We start from the raw sequence: 21604 nt of genomic DNA on the forward strand, positions 1-21604 counted from the left end.
AAAAAAAAGAAAAGAAAGAAATTCAGTTGAACATGGTGGCTCATATCAGCAATTTCAGCTGTTCATGAAGCAGAAGTTGGGCAGATAATAGTTTGATATATACCCAAGCACAAGTTAGTGAGACAAGCCAAGCATGATAGTCTACACTTGTTATGCCAGCTACATTGGAGGGATAGATAGGAGGATCATGGATTGAGGCCAGTCTCCTGAAAAAATAACTGAAACAATAATGCTTGGAGGGGCCAGGTGGGTAGCCTAGTGGTAGAATGCTCTCTTATGCACAAAGCCCTGGGTTAAATTCCTTGATACTGCATACTCAGAAAAAGCTGGAAGTGGTACTGTGGCTCAAGTGGCTAGCCTTGAGCAAAATGTGTCCAAGGACAGTGCCCAGGCACTTACAATTTTCTGGTGGTTAATTGGAGATAATAGTCTCATGGACTTTTTGTGCTGGCTTTGAACTGTGATCCTCAGATCTCAGCCTCTTAAGTAGCTATAGGATTACAGGTGTGAGCTGCCAGCACCCTGATATTTTTCTTTCTTTTGTTCTTTGTCTTCCTTTCTTTTTCTTTTTTTTTTTTGTTATTGTAATGCTGACTTTGAACCAACATCCTCAGATCTCAGCCTCCTGAGTAGGTAGGATTACAAGCATGAGCCACTGGTGCCCAGAAAGAGTACATTTGTTTTTTGACAATGTCACCCCTTCTCTTGTTCTCTCCCAGTTTTTCCTTCCTAGATCCACCCACAATCTGTATAATTCATTTTCAGCATAGTATCTAGTAAATACCACTGCTGCATTTGTCTTTTTTTTTTTTGGTCATGGGGCTTGAACTCTGGGTCTGGGCACTGTCCCTGAGCTTTTCAGCTCAAGGCTACCATCTTACCTCTGGAGCCACAGCCCTACATCCCATTTTTTAGTGATTAATTGAAGAGTCTCACATTCTTGAGTGCCCAACCTGGCTTTGAACATCAATTCTCAGAGCTCAGCCTCCTGAGTAGCTAGGATTACAGGTGTGAGCCACTGCACCAGCCATTTGTTCACCCTTTATCCCTTCATTTCTATGCCCTTGCTTCTTTGCTATTTATTTGTTTATTAGAAGTATAACTGTCTTGTTAGCAATACATTTTGTTGGAATATAAACTCCCTTAGGGCAGTGATCAGGTCCATTTTGTTTATTGTAGAATCCTTAGATCTTAGAACTTAATCATGGCTCATAGCAGATGTGGGAAAAGGTTTCTTAGATAAAAGCTCTACCAAAATCAGTTTAATTCCAATGATTTTCATAGACCTTCCTCTCTAAATAATGCCAAAGCCTATTTCTAGTGTGGTTTCTACGAGTTAGCAGTGTTTCTCTACCCATAAATCCATATTATATTAAACTAGAAAAAACATTCAACAGCACTTAATAGTAGTTACATTAGAACACCCCAAGTCTATGTGTTTCCATGTATACATATATACACACATATATATACATATACTTACACACATATCTGTATATATCCCATATACATATATATCATATACTTATATACGTATACATGTATATCATTAAAGTTAAAGTTAAACCCTATATATATTTTCTTTGCTATTTATAAGCATCCCTTATCTGTTCAAATCTTTTGACTATTACTATCAGATTGATTTTTAAACTTTTTATTGTTATTATAAAGTAAGTAATGAAAAGAGGCAGTTTTTTTTTAATTAAATTTTGGGAGTTGTAAGTGCTAGTCACAAAAATATGCTTTATAGCCAGATGGTAGCTCATGCCTCCAATCCTAGCTACTCAGGAAGGTGAGATCTGAGGATCAAGGTTCAAAGCCAGCCCAGGCACAAAAAAGTCTTATCTCCAGTTAACCTCTAGAAAATGGGCCCTCAAGTGGGGCTTGGCTTAAGGGTAGGGCCTTAGCCTTGCGCTAAAGAGCTGAAGGACAGTGCCCAGGCCCAGTTCAAGCCCCATGACCCACAAAAAAAAAAAAAAAAAAAAAAAAGAAGTGAGCAGAACCAATACAATCTTAAAATGTATCTAAAACAAGGAGGTAAGTGGGTCAGTGTCTAGGTAGTATTAATTCCAAGATGTAAGGTAAGGAGGTCTGATAAGGCAGTTCACATAGAAATTTACTTCAACTGAGACCTTAAGGATGGTAAGGACATTAAACTTAGAGGGGAAGGAGTCTCTTGGCTTGTGTTTGAACTGCTGCAAAGTGAAGAAATATTGTTCTTCTTAGGAGAAATACCTAGAAGAGATTTTAGTGAGCAAAACTGAGGGACGTTAAATAGTAATTAATCCTATAATTTAAATTATTTTTAGTATGTCTTAGACTTTATATTTCACACATTCATTCTATGTTAGCAAATAAAAACCATAAGTCTGTGGAAACAGTAATTAAGACCCCAAGCCAGGCATGGTAGCTCATGTCTGTAATCCTGGCTACTCAGGAAGCTGAGATCTGAGGTTCAAAGCCAGCCCTGGCACAAAAGGACCTCTAGAATACGGGAAGTGGCGCTTAGCTCTCAGGTAGGATGGTAGCCTTGAGCTGAAGAGCTCAGGGACAATGCCCAGGCCCAGAGGTAGGGCAGTAGCCTTAAGCTGAAGAGCTCAGGGAAAGTACCCAGGCCGAATTCAAGCCCCATGACCCACAAAAAAGAAAAAGATCCCAATTTCTGAAGCTTAGAATGTGACTCAGTGATAGAAGCCCTAGGTTTCATTCCTCGGTACTACATAAACAGAAAAAGTTGAAAGTGGCACTGTGGGACCAGGAGTTTGACCTAATAGAAGAGTGCTTGCCTAGCATGCATGAAGACCCAGGTTCAATTCCTTGGTACCACATACATAGAAAAAAAGCTGGAAGTGGTGCTGAGGCCCAAGTGGTAGAGCTCTGGCCTTGAGAAAGACTAAGGCAGTGCTCAGGCCCTGAGCTCAAGCCCAGGATGGGCAAAAAGAAAAAAAAAAGAAAGTGGCACTGTGACTCAAGTGGTAGAGTGTTAGCCTTGAACAAAAGAAGCTCAGGGCGGCCAGGAGGGTAGCCTAGTTGTAGAGTGCTTGCCTCGCATGCACAAAACCCTGGGTTTGATTCCTTGATACTACATACACAGAAAAAGCCAGAAATGGTGGAGCCTTGAGAAAGCCTAAGGACAGTTCCCAGGCCGAATTCAAGCCCTGTAACTAGCAAAAAAAAAAAAAAAAAAAAAAGAATTTCCTTCCTTATTTTTTTTAAATAACTGATTTTTTTTTGTTTTTAGTTTTTTTTTTTTCCATTCTGAACATGTTCAGTACATACTCTTACAAGTTAAGAATTCCATGTATAGTCTGGGATTGTGGCCGAGTGGTAAAGTGCTTGCCTAGCATGCACAACGCCTGGGTTTGATTCCTTGGTACAACATACACAGCAAAAGCCGGAAGTGGTGCTGTGGGGTCAAGTGGTAGAGTGCTAGCCTTGACAAAGCCTGAGGATGGTGCCTAGGCCCTGTTCAAGCCCCAGGCCTGGCCAAAAAAAAAAAATTGCATTTGATATTAGCCTTGATCTTGCAAAAATGGAAATTTTGGTTTATAAAGCACAAGCAAGAGAATGTCAGATTAAATATAAGTCAATAGATGACATATTCCAAAGAGCAGTACTAAATCAGGATTTATAATCCTCAGGTCTCAGACTTTTCCTAGGTAGTTAGGATAAAAGGCCTTAGCTTCTAGCATTTGCCTTGCAACTTTTTTGTGTGTGTGTTTATGTTATTTAGTAGTGACATCTACAGGCTTATGAAGACAGATTTCATAATTTCATGTGCTATTTTGTGAGTGATGTGCATCTAACTTCACACCAAACATTTATTCTTGGTAACTCCCTGGTGCTTCAGAAAAAAAATCCAGTTAGGCAAACAAAAGCCCACTACCAGAGTACTCCCCATCCTTTACTTACTGTGATTGAATGTTAGCTAGAGATTTTCTTAAAGTAGACTGGATATCTAACTCGAGCAGTTTAGGAATGTCTGGGTAACCCCCCAGCATGGCCCAGACTGAGTGTATTGATGTCTTCTCTGTTATGGGGTAGCTTGAAGTGGACAAATCAGAATTCCAGATGGCTTCCATCTCTTCTTGTTTTCTACAAAATCAGAGAATATTAAGCGGAAGTGCTAATTGCTTGGTTCTTCGTGACCATTGAAAGCTTATGAGTCTTACCCTGCCCTTGCTTTTCACTACCTGTAATGCCATCCCCTTACACTAAGCATTAGCTATAGCTACATTAACAGACAGGTATGGTAAAAACATAATTTGCTAAAATAATTACCAGACTACATTACTCTGGACTTTACCTAGTCATCTATATTAAGACTATCTTCTTAGCATCATAAAGTATACAGACAGTATATATCTTTTCCCAAAATTTGCTTATCCTTTCCTTCCTCACTTCTTTCCTCCAACCCTCCCTTCCTTCAACCCTTCCTCAGTAGGGCTTGAACTCAGGGCTTTTGGATACTGTCCCTGAGCTTTTTTTTTTTTTAGTGCTGGCTTTGTACCATGATCCTCAGATCTCAGCCTCCAGAGTAGCTAGGATTACAAGCGTGAGCCACCACAACCAGCTGTCCTGAGCTTTTTTGCTCAAGGCTAGTGAAGCCATAGCTTCAGAAGCTTCACTTCTGGCACTTTTTTTTTGGTGGTTAATTGGAGATAAGAGTCGCATGGACTTTCCTGCCTGGCATCAAATTGCCATTCTCAGATCTCAGCCTCCTGAGTAGCTACAGATATGAACCACCAGCACCTAACATTTTAATTAGACAAAATTAAATCACTAGGGTTTATTATTATTATTATTATTAGTCAGTGGTGGGGCTAGAACTCTGGGCCTGGGCACTGTCTCTAAGCACTTCAGCTCAAGGCCAGCGCTCTACATTTGAGCCTCAGTACCACTTCCAGTTTTCTGGTGGTTAATTGGAGATAAGAGTCTTGTGGACTTTTTCTTCCTAGGCTGGCTTTGAATCCTAATCTGCAGATCTCAGCCTCCTGAGTAGCTAAGATTACAGATGTGAGCCACTAGCACCTGGCTAAGCATTAGTTTTTATTTATTCTTGTTGTTGTTTGTTTTAAGCTATGAAGACTTATTTTATTTATTTATTTTTGTTGGGATAATGTATAGAGGGGTTAGAGTAACATTCATCGGGTAGTAGGTGCATTATTTCTCACACTTTGATACCCCCTTCTCATGTTTTTGTCCCCATTTCCCTAGCATTAGATTTTATATATCATCTTATCACATCATCTATCATTCTGCCACATACCGAAGTTCCTTGAAAACATCAGAACCTTTGTCCTCTCCAATTGGAAACTTGAATGGCCGTCGGACAAATTCAGTACCTTTGGTTATCAGCTTCTTGTCAGTGATCAAGGGGATAGGTCGACTGAGTTTCAATTTAAACATCTCTTGGAACTAAATTAAGTTAAAAAGTAAAAAAGAATTACTGTATCACTTTCTTTTTCTTTTTTTTCTTTTTTTTTTGCCAGTCCTGGGCTTGAGCTCAGGGCCTGAGCACTGTCCTTGGACTTTCTCAAGGCTAGAGCTCTACCACTTGAGCCTCAGCACCACTTCCAGCTTTTTTCTACGTATGTGGTACTGAGGAATTGAAGCGGGGTCTTCATGCATGCTAGGCAAGCACTCTACCACTAGGCCAAACTCCCAGCCCTGTATCACTTTCTTTTGGTTGAGATCAAGTGTGGAGGAGCTGGAAATGTGGCAGAGTGCTTGTTTAGCATACACAAAGCCCTAGATTCAATTTCTCAGTACCACATAAGCAGAAAAAGCCAGAAGTGGCATTATGGCTCAAGTGGAAAAGTAGCTAGTCTTGAACAGAAGAAGCTCAAGGACAGTGTATAGGCCCTGAGTTCAAACCCCAGGACTGACAAAAAAAAAAAAAAAAAAGAGATCAAGTGTGGGGAAAAAAGTCATAAAGAGGCAGTCAAACTGGGTGCAGTGGCTCACACCTGAAATCCTAGCTACTCATGAAGCTGAGATCTGAGAATCAAGGTTCAAAGCCAACCTGGGCACTAAAGTGAATGAGGCTCTTATCTCCAATAAACTTCTAGAGAAACCAGAAGTGGTGCTGTGGCTCAAGGGATACAGCGGTAGCCTTGAGGTGAATTGCTCAGGAACAAGGCCCAGGCCCAAAGTTCAAGAGGTGGTCAACTTGGATGTCTATTATTAGGGCAACTAAGTAAAATACATGCATACTGTGGAGTACCCCTTATTTATTACAATAAATAAATGTATATACATTTATATAGTCTGTGTGTATATGTGTGTGTGTGTGTACATGCACATGCATGCACATGCACATGTGCCAGTGTATATATATGTGTGTATGTGCCAGTACTAGAACTTGAACTCAGGGCCTGGGTGCTATCCCTGAGCTTTTGTTCTCAAGAGTAATACTTTACCACTTAAGCCACAGCTCCATTTCCAGATTTTTGTTAGTTAATTGGAGATTAGAATCTTAAAACTTTCATATGTAGGTGGGCTTCAAACTGCAACCCTTAGATCTCAGCTTCCTGAGTAGCTAAGATAACAGGTATGAGCCACCAGCACCAGGCTGAATTATATTTTCTTGTAACAGGAACAAATCTCAAAATCCCCAGGATCAATCTTGGACCATGAATATGGTACCTCTATTTTCTTTCTTTTCTTTTCCTGTCTGTCCTGGGGCTTAGACTCAGGGCCTGGGTGTTGTCCCTGAGCTCTTCAGCTCAAGGCTACTGCTCTACCTCTTGAACTACAGTGCCACTTCCAGTTTTCTAGTGGTTAATTGGAGATAAGAGTCTCAAGGACTTTAGTGCCTGGACTGGCTTTGAACCTCGATCCTCAGAGTTCAGCTTCCTGAATAGCTAGGATTACAGGTGTGTGCCATCATACCTGGTGGCGGCCGCCTTCTTCTTCTTCTTCTTCTTCTTCTTCTTCTTCTTCTTCTTCTTCTTCTTCTTCTTCTTCTTCTTCCTCTTCCTCTTCCTCTTCCTCTTCCTCTTCTCCTCCTCCTCCTCCTTTCTTCTCTCTTCTTCTTCTTTTTTTTTTTTTTTTGCCAGTCCTGGGCACTAAGCACTGTCCTGAACTTTCTCAAGGCTAGAGCTCTACCACTTGAACCACAGTACCACTTCTGAATCTTTCTATGTATGTGGTACCAAGGAATGGAATCTGGGTCTTCCTGCATGCTAGGCACACACTCTACCACTAGGCCAAACTCCCAGCTTCTATTTTCTTCATAGTTGGGATTACAGGTCTGTGCCACAATGCCCAGCTTTAAAAAGAAACAAAACAAAAACACAAACACTGAAGAGAATGGGAAACAGGTTACCTGGGTAAATAAATTCATCATTTTCTTCAGGCACCCATATCGTTTCTGCTCTAGAGACTTCTGTTTCTCAGTCCAGATCCGCATCACCTTTTTCTGGTAGTCATCAATTCTGCTCAGCATGATGTAAAGGTCTTGGACTTCATAACCTTTCCCAGTATTCTGGATGGCTTTTAATCGTTTGATTATATTGTTTCTTGAAAAGATAAGAATTAGATTAATACAGTTACTGAATCTAAGTCAACTAATCTCTCCTCAGTTTCTTTTCATAAGTAGGTATGAGACAGAGGTTGGAAGGCTTCCTTATTGAGACTTTAGTTCACATTTTAATTAAATAACCTTCAATAATCTAGATGGATAATAAATCACACTGAACTTTGAAGTATTACACTACTGTTACTTATTGCTTATTTTTTTTTTTTTTTGGTCATGGGGCTTGAACTCGGGGCCTGGGTGCTCTCTCCGAGCTCTTTCACTCAAAGTTAGCACTGTACCAGTTTGAGCCACAGTGACACTTCCAGTTTCCTGGAGATAAGAGTCTCTTGGACTGTCCTCCAGGACTATGAACTGGGATTCTCAGATTTCAACTTCCTGAGTAGCTAGGATAGCAGGTGTGAGGAAATAATGCCTCTCTCTTATTTTAATATAGTAAAAATTCCACCTGGCTTAGGTGGCACATGTTTGTATTCCTACCACTTAGGAGGCAGGTTTGGAAAGATATCTCGTGTTGAAGCCAGCTGGTTACATAATAGAACTATTTCAAAAACAAAACCAAAAAAGGTGATCTTACCTTTCAAGCATTTATGATACAGACTGAAAATATACATTTGCCTTCTATCTTTCTCTGTCTTTTTGTTTATAATTTGTATGTCTATTATCTGTTGATGGATACCTAGGATATCTATAAACAGGTATATTTACTATAAGCAGGTATCTCTATTGTATACTGACTTGCATTCCTGAAGGGTTCAGGCCAAGATGATATAGCAGAGTCATATGAAAGTTCTACTTTTAGTGTTTTGAGGAACTGCCATACTGATTTCTATAGTAGCTACACTAAATTCCTACCATAATATATAGAAGTTCTATTTTTCCCTATCCTTAGTACCATTAGTTGTGGTCTTAATGCTATCTTTTTTTACAATTTTTATTTATTTATTTATTTATTTATTTATTTATTTATTTATTTATTTATTTATTGTTTTTTGGTCACGGGGCTTGAACTCTGGGCCTGAGCACCATCCCTGAGCACTTCAGCTTGAGGATAGCACCCTACCACTCTGAGCCATTGTGCCACTTCCAGTTTTCTGGTGGTTAATTGGAAATGAGACTTTCATAGACCTTTGTGCCTGGACTGGCTTTGAGCCATAATCCTCAGATCTCAACCTCCTGAGTAGCCAGGATTATAGGTGTGGGCCCAGCAATGATAACCATTTTAACTGAGATGAACTAGAATCTCAGTGCTGCTTTACTTTGCATTTCCTTTATGGATAAGGATATTAAGCATTTCTTTATGTGTTTATTAGCCATTTGTTTTTCTTATTTCATGAACTATGGGCTGGGAGTTTGGCCTAGTGGTAGAGTGCTTGCCTAGCATGCATGAAGACCTGGGTTCTATTCCTCAGAACCACATACATAGAAAAATGCCAGAAATGGTGTGATGGGCTCAACTGATAGAGCTCTAGTCTTGAGAAGCCGAAGGACTGCACTCAGGCCCTGAGTTTATGCCTAGGACTGGCACCCTTCCCCCCCACACACACACCACAACCTATCTGCTGAATTTCTTTTTTTTTTTTTTTTTTTTTTTTTGCCAGTCCTGGGCTTGAGCTCAGGGCCTGAGCACTGCCCTTGGACTTTCTCAAGGCTAGAGCTCTACCACTTGAGCCTCAGCACCACTTCCGGCTTTTTTCTATGTATGTGGTACCGAGGAATCGAACCCGGGTCTTCATGCATGCTAGTCAAGCACTTTAACCACTAGGCCAAACTCCCGGCCATCTGCTGAATTTCTTTTCCCATTTATTAGTTGGATTATTTTTTCCTTTGGTCTTTATTTTTTATTTTTATTTTTTTGTCAGTCCTGGGGCTTGAACTCTGGGCTTCAGTACTGTTCTTGAGCTCTTAGCTCAGGGCTAGCACTCTACCACTTGAGGCATAGCACCAGTTCTAGTTTATTGATTCTTAATTGGAGATCAGAGTGTTCCAGACTTACCGGATTTGGTGGCTCATGCCTGTAATCCTAGCTACTCAGGAGGCTGAGATTTGAGGATCAAGATTCAAAGCCAGCCTGAGCTCTAAGAAATGTGAGACTCTTTATATCCAATTAATCACTAAAAAATGGGAAGTAAAACTGTGGCTCAAGGGATAAAGCTGTAGCCTTAGGCTGAATTGCTCAGGGACAGAGCCCAGGCCTAGAGTTCAAGCTCCACGACTGACAAAAAAAAAAAAAAAGTCTCACAGACTTGTGCCCAGGCTGGCTTTGAACTATGATCCTTGATCTCAGCCTCTTGAGTAGCTTAGATTAGAAATGTGAGCCACCATACCTGGCTGGTCTTAATTTTTTTGAGTTCTTCACATGTTCTATAAATTCTTCATCCAGTGAATAGTTAGCAAAGATTTACACTCATTTTATATGTTGTCTCTTCATTTTGTTAATTGATTCCTTCGATGTACAGAGACTTTACTTTTATATAATTCCATTTGGTCTTACTTCATGAAATACTGGAGCCCTTTCACAATGTGATTATACCTGCGAGTGCCTTTGCTATGATTTCCTGTATTAGTTTAATCAGTTTTAGATCTTATATTGGGGTCATTGATCCACTTTGAAATGACTTTAGTACAGAGTGAGAAATAAGAAACATCTAGGAAATAAATAAGGAGCATATGGATATTCTGATTGACCAAACACAGTTAACTGAAGAGGCTATGCTTACTCATAAGTTTTTGGTACCTTGTAAAAATCAAAACATTGTTTCTATGTGGGCTAATTTCTGAATCCTTCATTTTATTCCATTGCAGTGCATTGTTTTTGTGCCAGTACCATGCTGTTTTTGCTATTATGGCTCTTAGTACAAGTCAGGCATTATGATATTTCTTTTTGCTTAAGGTTTCTTTTGTAATTTGGGGTTTTCTATACCTCTATATGAATTATAGAATTATTCTATTTCTGTGAAGAGTAGAATTTTTATGGAGATTGAGTTGAATCTGTCAGGATTGCACCTATTTTCACAAAATTAGTTCTGCTAAACCATGAACTTAGGAAATCTTTCAATCTTCTTTTTTTCTTTTTCTTTTTTTTTTTTGCCAGTCCTGAGGCTTAAACTCAGGACCTGAGCACTGTACTTGGGCTTTCTCAAGGCTAGAGTTTTACCACTTGAGCCACCGTACCAATTCTGACTTTTTCTGTGTATGTGGTACTAAGGAATCAAACCCAGGACTTTAGTGAGTGGTAGGCAAGCAATCTACCATTAGGGAACATTCCCGGCCCCAGTACTTAAATTTGAATTCAGTGCCTTGTGCTTAATAGACAAGCATTCACCATTAAGTCATGCATGTTTAGAGCCTTTAACTTACAGAATCACATCATCTGAAAATAGAGATAATTTGACTTATTGCTATTTCCATCTCTTATTTCTTTCTCCAGAAGATATGTTTAATTTTACCAAAGTCACTGTGGCACACATCTACAATCTTGGCTACTCAGGGGGCTGAGAGCTAAGGATCAAGATTCAAGGCCAGCCTAGGCAGGAAAGTCCATGAGTCTTTTATTTCCAATTAATCACCAAAATCTGGAAGTAGAGCTGTGGTTTGAGTGTTAGAGCATTAGCCTTGAATAAAAATGCTCAGGGATAGCACATATGCCCTGAGTTCAAGCTTTGGGGCCTACACCAAAAAGAAAAAAAAAGTTTCAGGAGTATAGTCTAGTGGTAGAGTGCTCGCCTAGAATGCATGAAGCCCTGGGTTTGATTCCTTGGTACCACGTACACAGAAAAATCTGGAAGTGGTGCTGTGGCTTAAATGGCAGAGCACTAGCCTTGAGCAAAAAGTGTCCACGGACAGTGCCCAAGGCCTGAGTTAAAGCCCCAAGACTGGCAAAGAAAAAAAAAGTTTCATTTTTGTTGCTAATCTGTTTTACAGGCAGTTACTTTTACACCAAATTTCTATACTGAGTTAAATGCTTGAGAAAAGTGTAGGTTTGCCGGGAGCTGGATTTGCTAGTCTGTCACCAAAGCCACCTACCTTGTGACTGTAGACACCTAATTCCCTTTGTTGCCTTTCTGTTTATTCTTTCTCCTCAGTTGATCTTTCTGATGCTCTTCTTCTATCTCTTCAGAATATAGTCTTTCCTTTGTTACCTGACCCTTCTCATTTATGAAGTTAAATAGAGAAAGCTTTCTACTCTTTCTTTTTCCATGGTTAGGGGATGGTCAAGCCACTTTATGAAGGCTAGGAGGCAAGAGGGGTTACATGTGTCACTGCACCTGGCCCCAGACTATTATGTCTTAATTTTTATATTGAGATGGGAATTTCACTATGTAGTCCAGGCTGGCTTCAAATTCATGATCATCCTGTTGCAACCTCTCATGTTATTAGCCCTGCTAATAACTTGTGAAATTGATGCTGTGTTTCAAATCCATGGAGTCACATATTGTGGGCAGGCACACTACCTCTGAGCCTTATCCCCAGCTTCCCAAACCTGTGGAGTAAAAGTCAGGCACCTGCGTTTTAAACAAAAGCTGAAATAAATACTGCTTTGCTGAAGTATAAAAAACATTTTGCTTTTTCTAGTGTACAGAATAGAAAATGAAAGTATAAGAAATTCTAGATAGGAAGCTGGCTCGGTGGCTCATGCCTGTAATCCTAGCTATTCAGGAGGCTGAGATCTGAGGATCAAGGTTCAAAGTCAGTCTGGGAACAAACCTGAGACTCTTATCTCCAGTTAACCTCTAGAAAATGGGAAGTGGAGCTTGGTTGAAGGATAGAGCAGTAGCCTTGAGCTGAAGAGCTCTGAGACAGCACCCAGACTGAGTTCAAGCCCCCATGACCCACAAAAAAAAAAAGAAGAAGAAAGAAATTCTAGATAGGAAAATACTATAAAGAAATGCTAGCTGGATGCTGATAGCTCATACCTGTAATTCTAGCTATTCAGAAGGTTGAGATCTGAATATTGTAGTTCAAAGCCAGCCCAGGCAGAAAAGTCCCCATGAGGCTCTTATCTCTCAAAAAACAGAAATAACAGGCTGGGAGTTTGGCCTAGTGGTAGAGTGCTTGCCTACCATGCACAAAGATCCGAATTCAATTCCTCAGTACCACGTATGTAGAAAAAAGCCAGAAGTGGTGCTGTGGCTCAAGTGGTAGAGCACTAGCCTTGAGAAAAACCCAAGGATAGTGCTTAGGCCCTGAGCCCAAGCCCAGGACTGGTAAAAAACAAAACAAAACAAAACAAACAAACACTATGGCTCAAGTACTAGAGCACTAGTCTTGAGAACAAAGAGGCTCAGGGACAGTGCCCAGGACCAGTGTTCAAGACTTGCAACTGACAAAAAAAAAAAAAAAGAAAGAAATCTTAAGAAAGTAATCCAGTTAATCCCTAGAAAATGGGAAGTGGGGCTGCGGCTCAGGGTAGTATAGTACCCTTGAGCTGAAGAGCTCAGGGACAACTCCCAGGCCCAGAGTTCAAACTCCACCACTGACAATACATACATACATACATACATACATACATACATACATACATATATACATACATACCATAAACCAAGCTGAGCACTGGTGGCTCATGCTTGTAATCCTAGCTACTCAGAAGGCTGAGATCTAAGGATTACAGTTCAAAGTCAGACCAGGTCCAAGTACATGAAACTCCTTTATCTCTATTCACCAGAAAATGAAGAATGCCCCTGTGGCAGCTCAAAGTGGCAGAGCACTAGCCTTAAGCAAAAGAGATAAGAGACAGAGAAAGGGCCTTGAGCTCAAGCCCCAAAACAAAACACTAAGATCACCTGCTTAGCAAGCATGAAGCCTTTAAACTCCAGTATTGTTCCCACCCCCTCCTCCCTCACCCCTCCAAAAAAAGAAGCAAAGAAAGACAGGACTGGGGATATAGCTCAGTAGTAGAATACTTGGCTAGCAAATACTTGGCTCAATCCTGTACATCCCACAAAGAAAGAGACTTAATATCAAAGTTTGTGTAAAAGGTAATTGGATGAGAGATAGAGTTGTGACATAAGTAGTAGAGCACCACCTAGCAAGAAAAAGGCCTTAATCAAATCGTAGTACCACCAAACACAGAGAAAAAGATGATTGAATAAATAAACAATCTTTATCTTTACAAAAGAAAAGAAGGGGCCAGGAGTATGGCCAAGTGATAGAGTGCTCCCATAGCATGCACAAAGCTCTGGGTTCATTTCCTTAGTACTGCATACACAGAAAAAGCCAGAAGTGGTGCTATGCCTCAAATGGTCGAGAGCTAGCTAACCTTGAGAAATCCAAAGGACTCTACCCTTGAGTTTCTTTTGTTCAAGGATAGCACTCTACCTTATGAATGCCATTTCTGGCTGTTTCTGTTTATGTGGTACTGAGGAATCAAACCCAGAGCTTCATGCATCTGCTAGGCAAGCACTCTACCACTAAGCCACATTCCCAGCCACTGACAATATTTTTTGAACATGCATATTTACAAATTTATGTGTATATATTTATTTATAAATATATACCCATTTAAGTGAATCGGTAAGATGTACTTGAGCTCAAACCCAGGACTGGCAAAAAAAAAAAAAAAGCACAAAAATAAAAATAGGGCTGGGAGTTTAGCCTAGTCATAGAGTGCTTGTTTAGCATGCAAGAAGACCCAGGTTCGATGCTTTGGTACCACATACATAGTAAAAAGCCATAAATAGTTCTGTGGCTCAAGTGGTAGAGCTCTACTCTTAAAAACGCCCAAGGACAGTGCCCAGGCCCTGAGTTCAAACCCCAGGACTGGCAAACAAAACAAAACAAAAAAAAATAAATAGGAGCTGTGAATTTGGCCTAGTGGTAGAGTGCTTGCCTAGCATGCACAAAGGCCTGGGTTCGATTCCTCGGTACCACATACATAGAAAAAAACTGGAAGTAGTGCTGTGGCTCAAGTGGTAGAGATCTAGCCTTCAGAAAAAATCTAAGGACAGTGCTCAGGCCTTGAGGTCAAGCCCCACAACTGGCAAAAAAGAAAAAAATCAAATATACTTAGAACAATTCTTAGCTCTTAGATCTCTTTTATGCATTATAATTAAGAATTTGGAGCCTCTTAAACAATGGATGGATCATTCGAGGATTATATTTATTTCTTTGAGGAGGGATTTCTTCATTATATATATTCTCTTTTTATGTTTGAAACCCTCAATGAAGCATTCCAGAGCAAGTTATACAGCCAATTTCCTGTTGTGCCCAAGGGAATGATAAAGGAAAAAGCTCTATGTATTCCTTATGATTTGATGCACAGATGCAAACCTTAGCACACAACAGAAGTTGGTCATTAATAAATCACATCCCTAGTCTTTCAGTGCTTCCTTAGGCAAAAGGCAGCTTTCATTTTCTAGCCCTTGTAGCTTTAAAATTATAACATCATGGGCTGGGAGTATGGCTTATTGGTAGAATGCTTGCCTAGTATTTACAAAACCCTGGGTTTCATTCCTCCGTACCATATACACAGAAAAAGCCAGAAGTAGGAGCAGGAGTTTGGCCTAGTGGCAGAGTGCTTGTCTAGCATGCACAGACTCAGGTCTGATACCACATACATAGAAAAAGCCAGAAATGCTGCTGTGGCTCAAGTGGTAGAGTGCTAGCCTTAAGAAAGCTCAAGGACAGTACCCAGGCCCTGAATTCCAGCTAGCACTGGCTAAAAAAGCTAGAAGTAGAGCTATGGCTCAAGTGGTAGAGAGCTAGCCTTGAGAAAGTTCAAGGACAATGCCCAGGCCCCAAGTTCAAGCCCAGGACAAAAATAAAACAAAACAAAAACCAAAAAGAAAAAAAAACCCAAAAAACCTGCAACATCAGTGATATATATATCTAGGATCAGTTAAACAATCAAACAAATTCCTTTTCTTGTACTTCATCCAGTTTCCACTCTCTTGGTCTCAAGTTTATCTGAGTGATCGACTTTCATTATTTTCTGTTATTGCTCATTGGAGTACTCTTGATTGTTCACATGTTGTTAGCTAGTTGGGACAGGGAAGTTGAGAGGGTTGTACCACTGTGGGAAGGATGCGAGTCACCAGTATGTCCCTTCAATGGCTGTAGGAAGTCCTGGGGTGCCATGCAAATGCTGCCTGACAAATATCTGTATTTGGCACAATTGAGCTCAGGATAAATTACTTGTCTATTACTGATCAAGGAGCTGGTGTGAAAAAGAATTCCATGTTGACACAGTTTCTTAAGCTTTCTGTGATTATTCAGCAGTTCTTCCTAACAGCTGCCTCTCACCTCTCTGGTGATGCCTGTTTATTAATACCAGTCATGTGTAGGAGTTCAGATGATATTCAGTACCGTCTTTCAGTGGGCAAAACTAAAAGGCTGTGATTACAGGTGTGAGCCACCAGTGCCCAGCTAATCCTAGCTACTCGGGAGGATGAGATCTGAGGGTCGAGGTTTGAAGCCAACCAAGGAACCAGGGAAAGAAAGTCCAAGAAGTAGAGCTGTGGCTCACTGTGGCTCTTGATTAAAAAAAAAGTTCAAGAACAGGCTACATACACACACACACACACACACACACACACACACACATACACACACACACACACACCATAGACTTTTAAACATGTTATATCCAGGTAAATTTGCTTATGCTTGTAATCTTAGCTACTCAAGAGGCTGAGATCTGAGGATCATGGTTCATAGCCAGCGTGGGCATGAAAGTCCCTTATCTCCAATTACCCACCAGAAAACCAGAAGTAACACTGTGGTTCAAAGTGATACAGCACAAGCCTTGAGCTAAAGAGCTCAGGGACATAGTTCAAGCCCCACGACTGACCCCCCCCCCAAAAAAAAAGGTTTGTAAAACTCTATTTTGATAAATTGTATGGCAGCACACACTGTCATCTCAAGCCATTAAGGAAGTACAATGGCTGAGCACAGTGGCATGTTCCTGTCACTCTCATAACAAAAGGAAGCACAAATAGGAAGGTCACTGTGTAGGCTGATCTGAGCCTCAAGTAAGGCTCGAACTCCTAGCCAGGTGTGTTGGCTCAGCCCTATAATCCTAGCTACTCAGGAGTCTCTGAGAGACTTATTTCCAGTTAACCATCAGAAAACCAGAAGTGGCACTGTGGCTCAAGGGATAGGGCAGTAGCCTTGAGCTGAAGAGCTCAGGGACAGAGCCCAGGCCCAGAGTTCAAGCCCCATGACGGACCAAAAAGAAAAAGAAACTGGTTAGCTGTGTTAAAAAAAAAAAAAAATTGAAGAAATCTCATAGGAAACTGTGAAACAAAGACTTAAATCAGATAAAACAACAAAGCCCATGCAAATCAATAATCAAGGGGGCTGGGAGTTTGTCCTAGTGGTAGAGTGCTTGCCTAGCATGCATGAATCCCAGGTCCAATTCCTTGGTACCACATGCATAGAAAAAAAACTGGAAGTGGTACTATGGCTCAAGTGGCAGAGCACTACCCTTAAGGAAACCCCAAGGACAGTGCCCAAGCCCTGAGTTCAGTACCCAGGACTGGCAAAGAAAAAAAAAAAATCAATAACCAACTTTAAAATACTAAAAGGAATCTAGAAAGAATTTTAGAGTATATGATCTTACAAATATTAATATACTTCTAGGCTATGAGGATTTTTGAAATCAGGACTATATCAGAAGATAAGGCATATTATAATAATTACATCTACCTGGCACGCTGGATCAATCTGTAGGCAATGTACTTGCGAAATAGGTACCCTAGCCGAACTGTGTCCATATGAAGTATCTCAGTTATGAGATTCCAAGCTGTTGTATGTTGTTCTGCAGGGAGTCCAGATGTTTTTGTGGCCTGATTTAATAGTATTAGGTTCTTCCTCTGAGCCTCCACATCAACAAAGTATCTCTTCTCTTCAATGCCTTGGGGAGAGGAAGGAGGCACTAAGATCTTGGCGGAAGTTATAATCCCGGGCTTGTCTATAGAGGGCAGTAGGGATTTCATGTCCCATTCAGAAGATGAGATCTGTAACATTTTAGGTAGTTGAGTAATACGAGTAGGTGGTGATTTTCCAGGCTTCTGGAGAGTGGGAAGGGCTGTTTCATCAGTATGAGAGGTGTATAATACTGGTGGCCTATAATCTGTGAGGTAGGACGGCGATAGTTCTGGGTCCATTGAGGTTGCTTCAGAAGTATCAGAGACCTCTGATATTTCAGCCTTCTTGGTAGTGAAAGGAGCTTGAGATACCTTAAAATCTAAAGTCCTTGGATGGGTCAATACTGTTGTAGGCTTCAGAGAAGCAACAGTTGCCATTGTTTTTTGAGTTGCTGAAGAGGAAAGGACTGTCTTGGGCTTTTCAGGGGTTGGGAGAGTCCGTTGTGTAGAAGGTTGCCCAGTGATGGAAGATATCCAAAATGGGGAAATTTGACCAGAAAGAGGCTTTGTCATACGATCCTGCCCAAGAGTAGGAGTCTGAACATAGGAAGATTGCCCAGGAGTTTGTAATGTCTGGGTTTGCTCTGAGAAAGCTAAGCGTTCAGACTCCAGCAGCTCCCTGGGGATAGAAGGGGCCCTAGGAATCAAGGGCTGTCCAGGGGAAAGAGGAGCCAACAGCTTGGGAATCTGTCCAGAGGTAGCTGGGATTCCAGATAAAAGAGGTAACCTATCAGTTAGAAGGGCCTCTGATCTCAAAAGAGGCTGGGGAGTCAGCGACTGCTTTTGAGTGGCAGGAGCCTCTGGTATTGGAACCTGCTGAGATTGAAAAGGGACCTCTGCTGTTGGGGATGGTGCAGGAGTGGTTTGACCTCTATATTTTGGGATCTGTCTAGACATAGGAAGGATCTGTGGTACCAGGAGTTTTGTAGAGATTGAAGGAGCACTTTTTTCTGGGTGTTTCCTGGATGCAAGAGGAGACTCCGTGAGAGGAGACTTTGATTTCTGCAGAGGAGGAGGAGATATCTCAGATACAGAGGACTTCTTAGCAATAGATGTTATCAGGGGCTGCTTAAGGCTTGGGGATAAAGTTGGTACAATGGGTTGCGGGGGGGAGAGAGGAGTCTTCAATTCCTCAAATAATCTGAGAGTGAAAGGAGCCAATGTGGCAGACTTCAGAGGAGTATGAAATGCTTGATCCTGTTGAGAGGAAGTGACTGGCAAGGGTTGCAACTGCTTAAAGGTGATATTTGATGCTTCTTGAGACTCTGGAGTGGAAGAAACTCCCAATTTCGAGGCCTGTTCTTCAGTGAGTCCTGGTGTCTGCTCATACGTGAGAGTGATAGCTGCTGCTTGATCTTGCTTATGGGTAAGCATCAATGCTTGTGTCTTTTCTGAAACAAGATCATCCTGCAATGTCTGTACCTTTCTTGAGGTGTCAGAGACTTCCAATGACTGATCTTGAGCAGAAGTAAGAGGAGGCCCCAATGGCTGTACCTGCTTCCGAGTGAAGGTAGAGCCAAAGGACCCCATCTGCTCTGCTGTGACAGTGACTTCTGATACTTTAGTCTTTCCTTGGGGAAATGGAACCTTAAATTTCTGGGCCTGTTTACTACTTTGTGGCATTTTCATTTTGGGGGTCTTTTTAAAAGTGACAGGCTTTGTTGGTACCTGAGTAAACTTAGGGCTGATGTGACCTTCTGGTATTTGGAATTGCTTCAGAGTAAAAGGAACTGGCCTTGCCTGGACCCGATCATGTGTCAATGTGACACCCAAATCTTGAGATTTTTCAGTGAGACGAGCAATGTCCTGAGCCTGGGCTTGCAGAGGGGTAAGAGGAACCTCTTCTGCCTGAGCCAGTTGGGAAGTAAGAATGATCCCCAGCGCCTGGGCTTGCTGAGGGGTGAGAGTGATCCCCTGAGACTGGGCCTGCCAGGGAGTGAGAGTGATCCCCAGGGCCTGGGCCTGCTGAGGAGTTACAGTGATCCCCTGAGCCTGGTCTTCCTGAGGGGTGGGAGGGATCCCCAGGGCCTGTGCCTGCTGAAGAGTAAGATTGATCCTCTGAGACTGGTCTTCCTGAGGGATGGGAGGGATCTCCAGGGCCTGGGCCTGCTGAGGGGTGAGAGTGATCCCCTGAGCCTGGGCCTGCTGAGGAATTACAGTGATCCCCTGAACCTGACCTTCCTGAGGTGTGGGAGGGATCCCCAGGGCCTGGGCCTGCTGAGGGGTGAGAGTGATCCCCTGAGCCTGGTCTTCCTGAGGGGTGGGAAGGATCCCCAGTGCCTGGGACTGCTGAGGGGTGAGAGGGATCCCCAGGGCCTGGGCCTGCTGAGGGGTGAGAGTGATCCCCTGAGCCTGGTCTTCCTGAGGGGTGGGAAGGATCCCCAGTGCCTGGGACTGCTGAGGGGTGAGAGGGATCCCCAGGGCCTGGGCCTGCTGAGGGGTGAGAGTGATCCCCTGAGCCTGGTCTTCCTGAGGGGTGGGAAAGATCCCCAGTGCCTGGGACTGCTGAGGGGTGAGAGGGATCCCCAGGGCCTGGGCCTGCTGAGGGGTGAGAGTGATCCCCTGAGCCTGGTCTTCCTGAGGGGTGGGAAGGATCCCCAGTGCCTGGGACTGCTGAGGGGTGAGAGGGATCCCCAGGGCCTGGGCCTGCTGAGGGGTGAGAGTGATCCCCTGAGCCTGGTCTTCTTGAGGTGTGGGTGGGATCCCCAGGGCCTGGGCCTGCTGAGGGGTGAGAGTGATCCCCAGCGCCTGGGCCTGCTGAGGGGTGAGAGTGATCCCCTGAGCCTGGGCCTGCTGGGGAGTGAGAGTGATGCCCAGTGCCTGAGCCTGCTGAGGAGTTACAGTGATCCCCTGAGCCTGATCTTCCTGAGGTGTGGGAGGGATCCCCAGGTACTGGGCCTGCTGAGGGGTGAGAGTGATCCCCTGAGCCTGATCTTCCTGAGGTGTGGGAGGGATCCCCAGGTACTGGGCCTGCTGAGGGGTGAGAGTGATCCCCTGAGCCTGGTCTTCCTGAGGGGTGGGAAGGATCCCCAGAGCCTGGGCCTGTAGAGGGGTAAGAGTGATCCCCTGAGCCTGGGCCTGCTGGGGAGTAAGAGTGATGCCCAGTGCCTGCTCCTGCTGAAGGGTAAGAGTGATCCCCTGAGCCTGGTCTTCCTGAGGGGTGGGAGTGATCCCCAGGGCCTGGGCCTGCTGAGGGGTGAGAGTGATCCCCTGAGACTGGGCCTGCTGGGGAGTGAGAGTGATCCCCAGGGCCTGGGCCTGCAGAGGGGTAAGAGTGATCCCCTGAGCCTGGTCTTCCTGGGGTGTAGGAGGAATCCCCAGGGCCTGCGCCTGCTGAGGGGTGAGAGTGATCCCCTGAGCCTGGTCTCCCTGAGGGGTGGGAAGGATCCCCAGGGCCTGAGCCTGCTGAGGGGTGAGAGTGATCCCCTGAGCCTGGGCCTGCTGGGGAGTGAGAGTGATGCCCAGTGCCTGGGCCTGCTGAGGAGTTACAGTGATCCCCTGAGCCTGATCTTCCTGAGGTGTGGGAGGGATCCCCAGGGCCTGGGCCTGCTGAGGGGTGAGAGTGATCCCCTGAGCCTGGGCCTGCTGGGGAGTAAGAGTGATGCCCAGTGCCTGCTCCTGCTGAAGGGTAAGAGTGATCCCCTGAGCCTGGTCTTCCTGAGGGGTGGGAGTGATCCCCAGGGCCTGGGCCTGCTGAGGGGTGAGAGTGATCCCCTGAGACTGGGCCTGCTGGGGAGTGAGAGTGATCCCCAGGGCCTGGGCCTGCAGAGGGGTAAGAGTGATCCCCTGAGCCTGGTCTTCCTGGGGTATAGGAGGAATCCCCAGGGCCTGCGCCTGCTGAGGGGTGAGAGTGATCCCCTGAGCCTGGTCTTCCTGAGGGGTGGGAAGGATCCCCAGGGCCTGGGCCTGCTGAGGGGTGAGAGTGATCCCCTGAGCCTGGGCCTGCTGGGGAGTGAGAGTGATGCCCAGGGCCTGTGCCTGCTGAGGAGTTACAGTGATCCCCTGAGCCTGATCCTCCTGAGGTGTGGGAAGGATCCCCAAGGCCTGCGCCTGCTGAAGGTTAAGAGTGATCCCCTGAGACTGGTCTTCCTGAGGTGTGGGAGTGATCCCCAGGGCCTGGGCCTGCTGAGGGGTGAGAGTGAACTCCTGAGCCTGTGCCTGCTGGGGAGTGAGAGTGATCCCTAGGGCCTGGGTC

The 21604-nt window shown here is 43.6% G+C and overlaps 1 protein-coding gene and 1 long non-coding RNA gene across 2 annotated transcripts in view; one reads left to right on the top strand and one right to left on the bottom strand.

Moving 5' to 3' along the window:
- Nucleotides 1-21604, top strand: part of LOC150066823 (uncharacterized) — a 91029-nt gene that overhangs the window by 42468 nt on the left and 26957 nt on the right. The gene's annotated exons all lie outside the window — the stretch shown is intronic.
- Fam186a (family with sequence similarity 186 member A) overlaps nucleotides 1-21604 on the bottom strand; it is a 48489-nt gene that overhangs the window by 3920 nt on the left and 22965 nt on the right. Inside the window, exons 5-8 of the mRNA XM_090318679.1 lie at nucleotides 17189-21417; nucleotides 7331-7523; nucleotides 5270-5418; nucleotides 3913-4095 (exon numbers count right to left, since the gene is read on the bottom strand). Of these exons, the coding sequence (XP_090174805.1) occupies nucleotides 3913-4095; nucleotides 5270-5418; nucleotides 7331-7523; nucleotides 17189-21417 (4754 nt within the window). The remainder of the gene's footprint in view (nucleotides 1-3912; nucleotides 4096-5269; nucleotides 5419-7330; nucleotides 7524-17188; nucleotides 21418-21604) is intronic.

The sequence above is a fragment of the Megascapheus bottae genome, chromosome 2, assembly GCF_031878675.1.
Source record: "Megascapheus bottae isolate mThoBot1 chromosome 2, mThoBot2.hap1, whole genome shotgun sequence".
NCBI classification, from domain to species: Eukaryota; Metazoa; Chordata; class Mammalia; order Rodentia; family Geomyidae; genus Megascapheus; species Megascapheus bottae.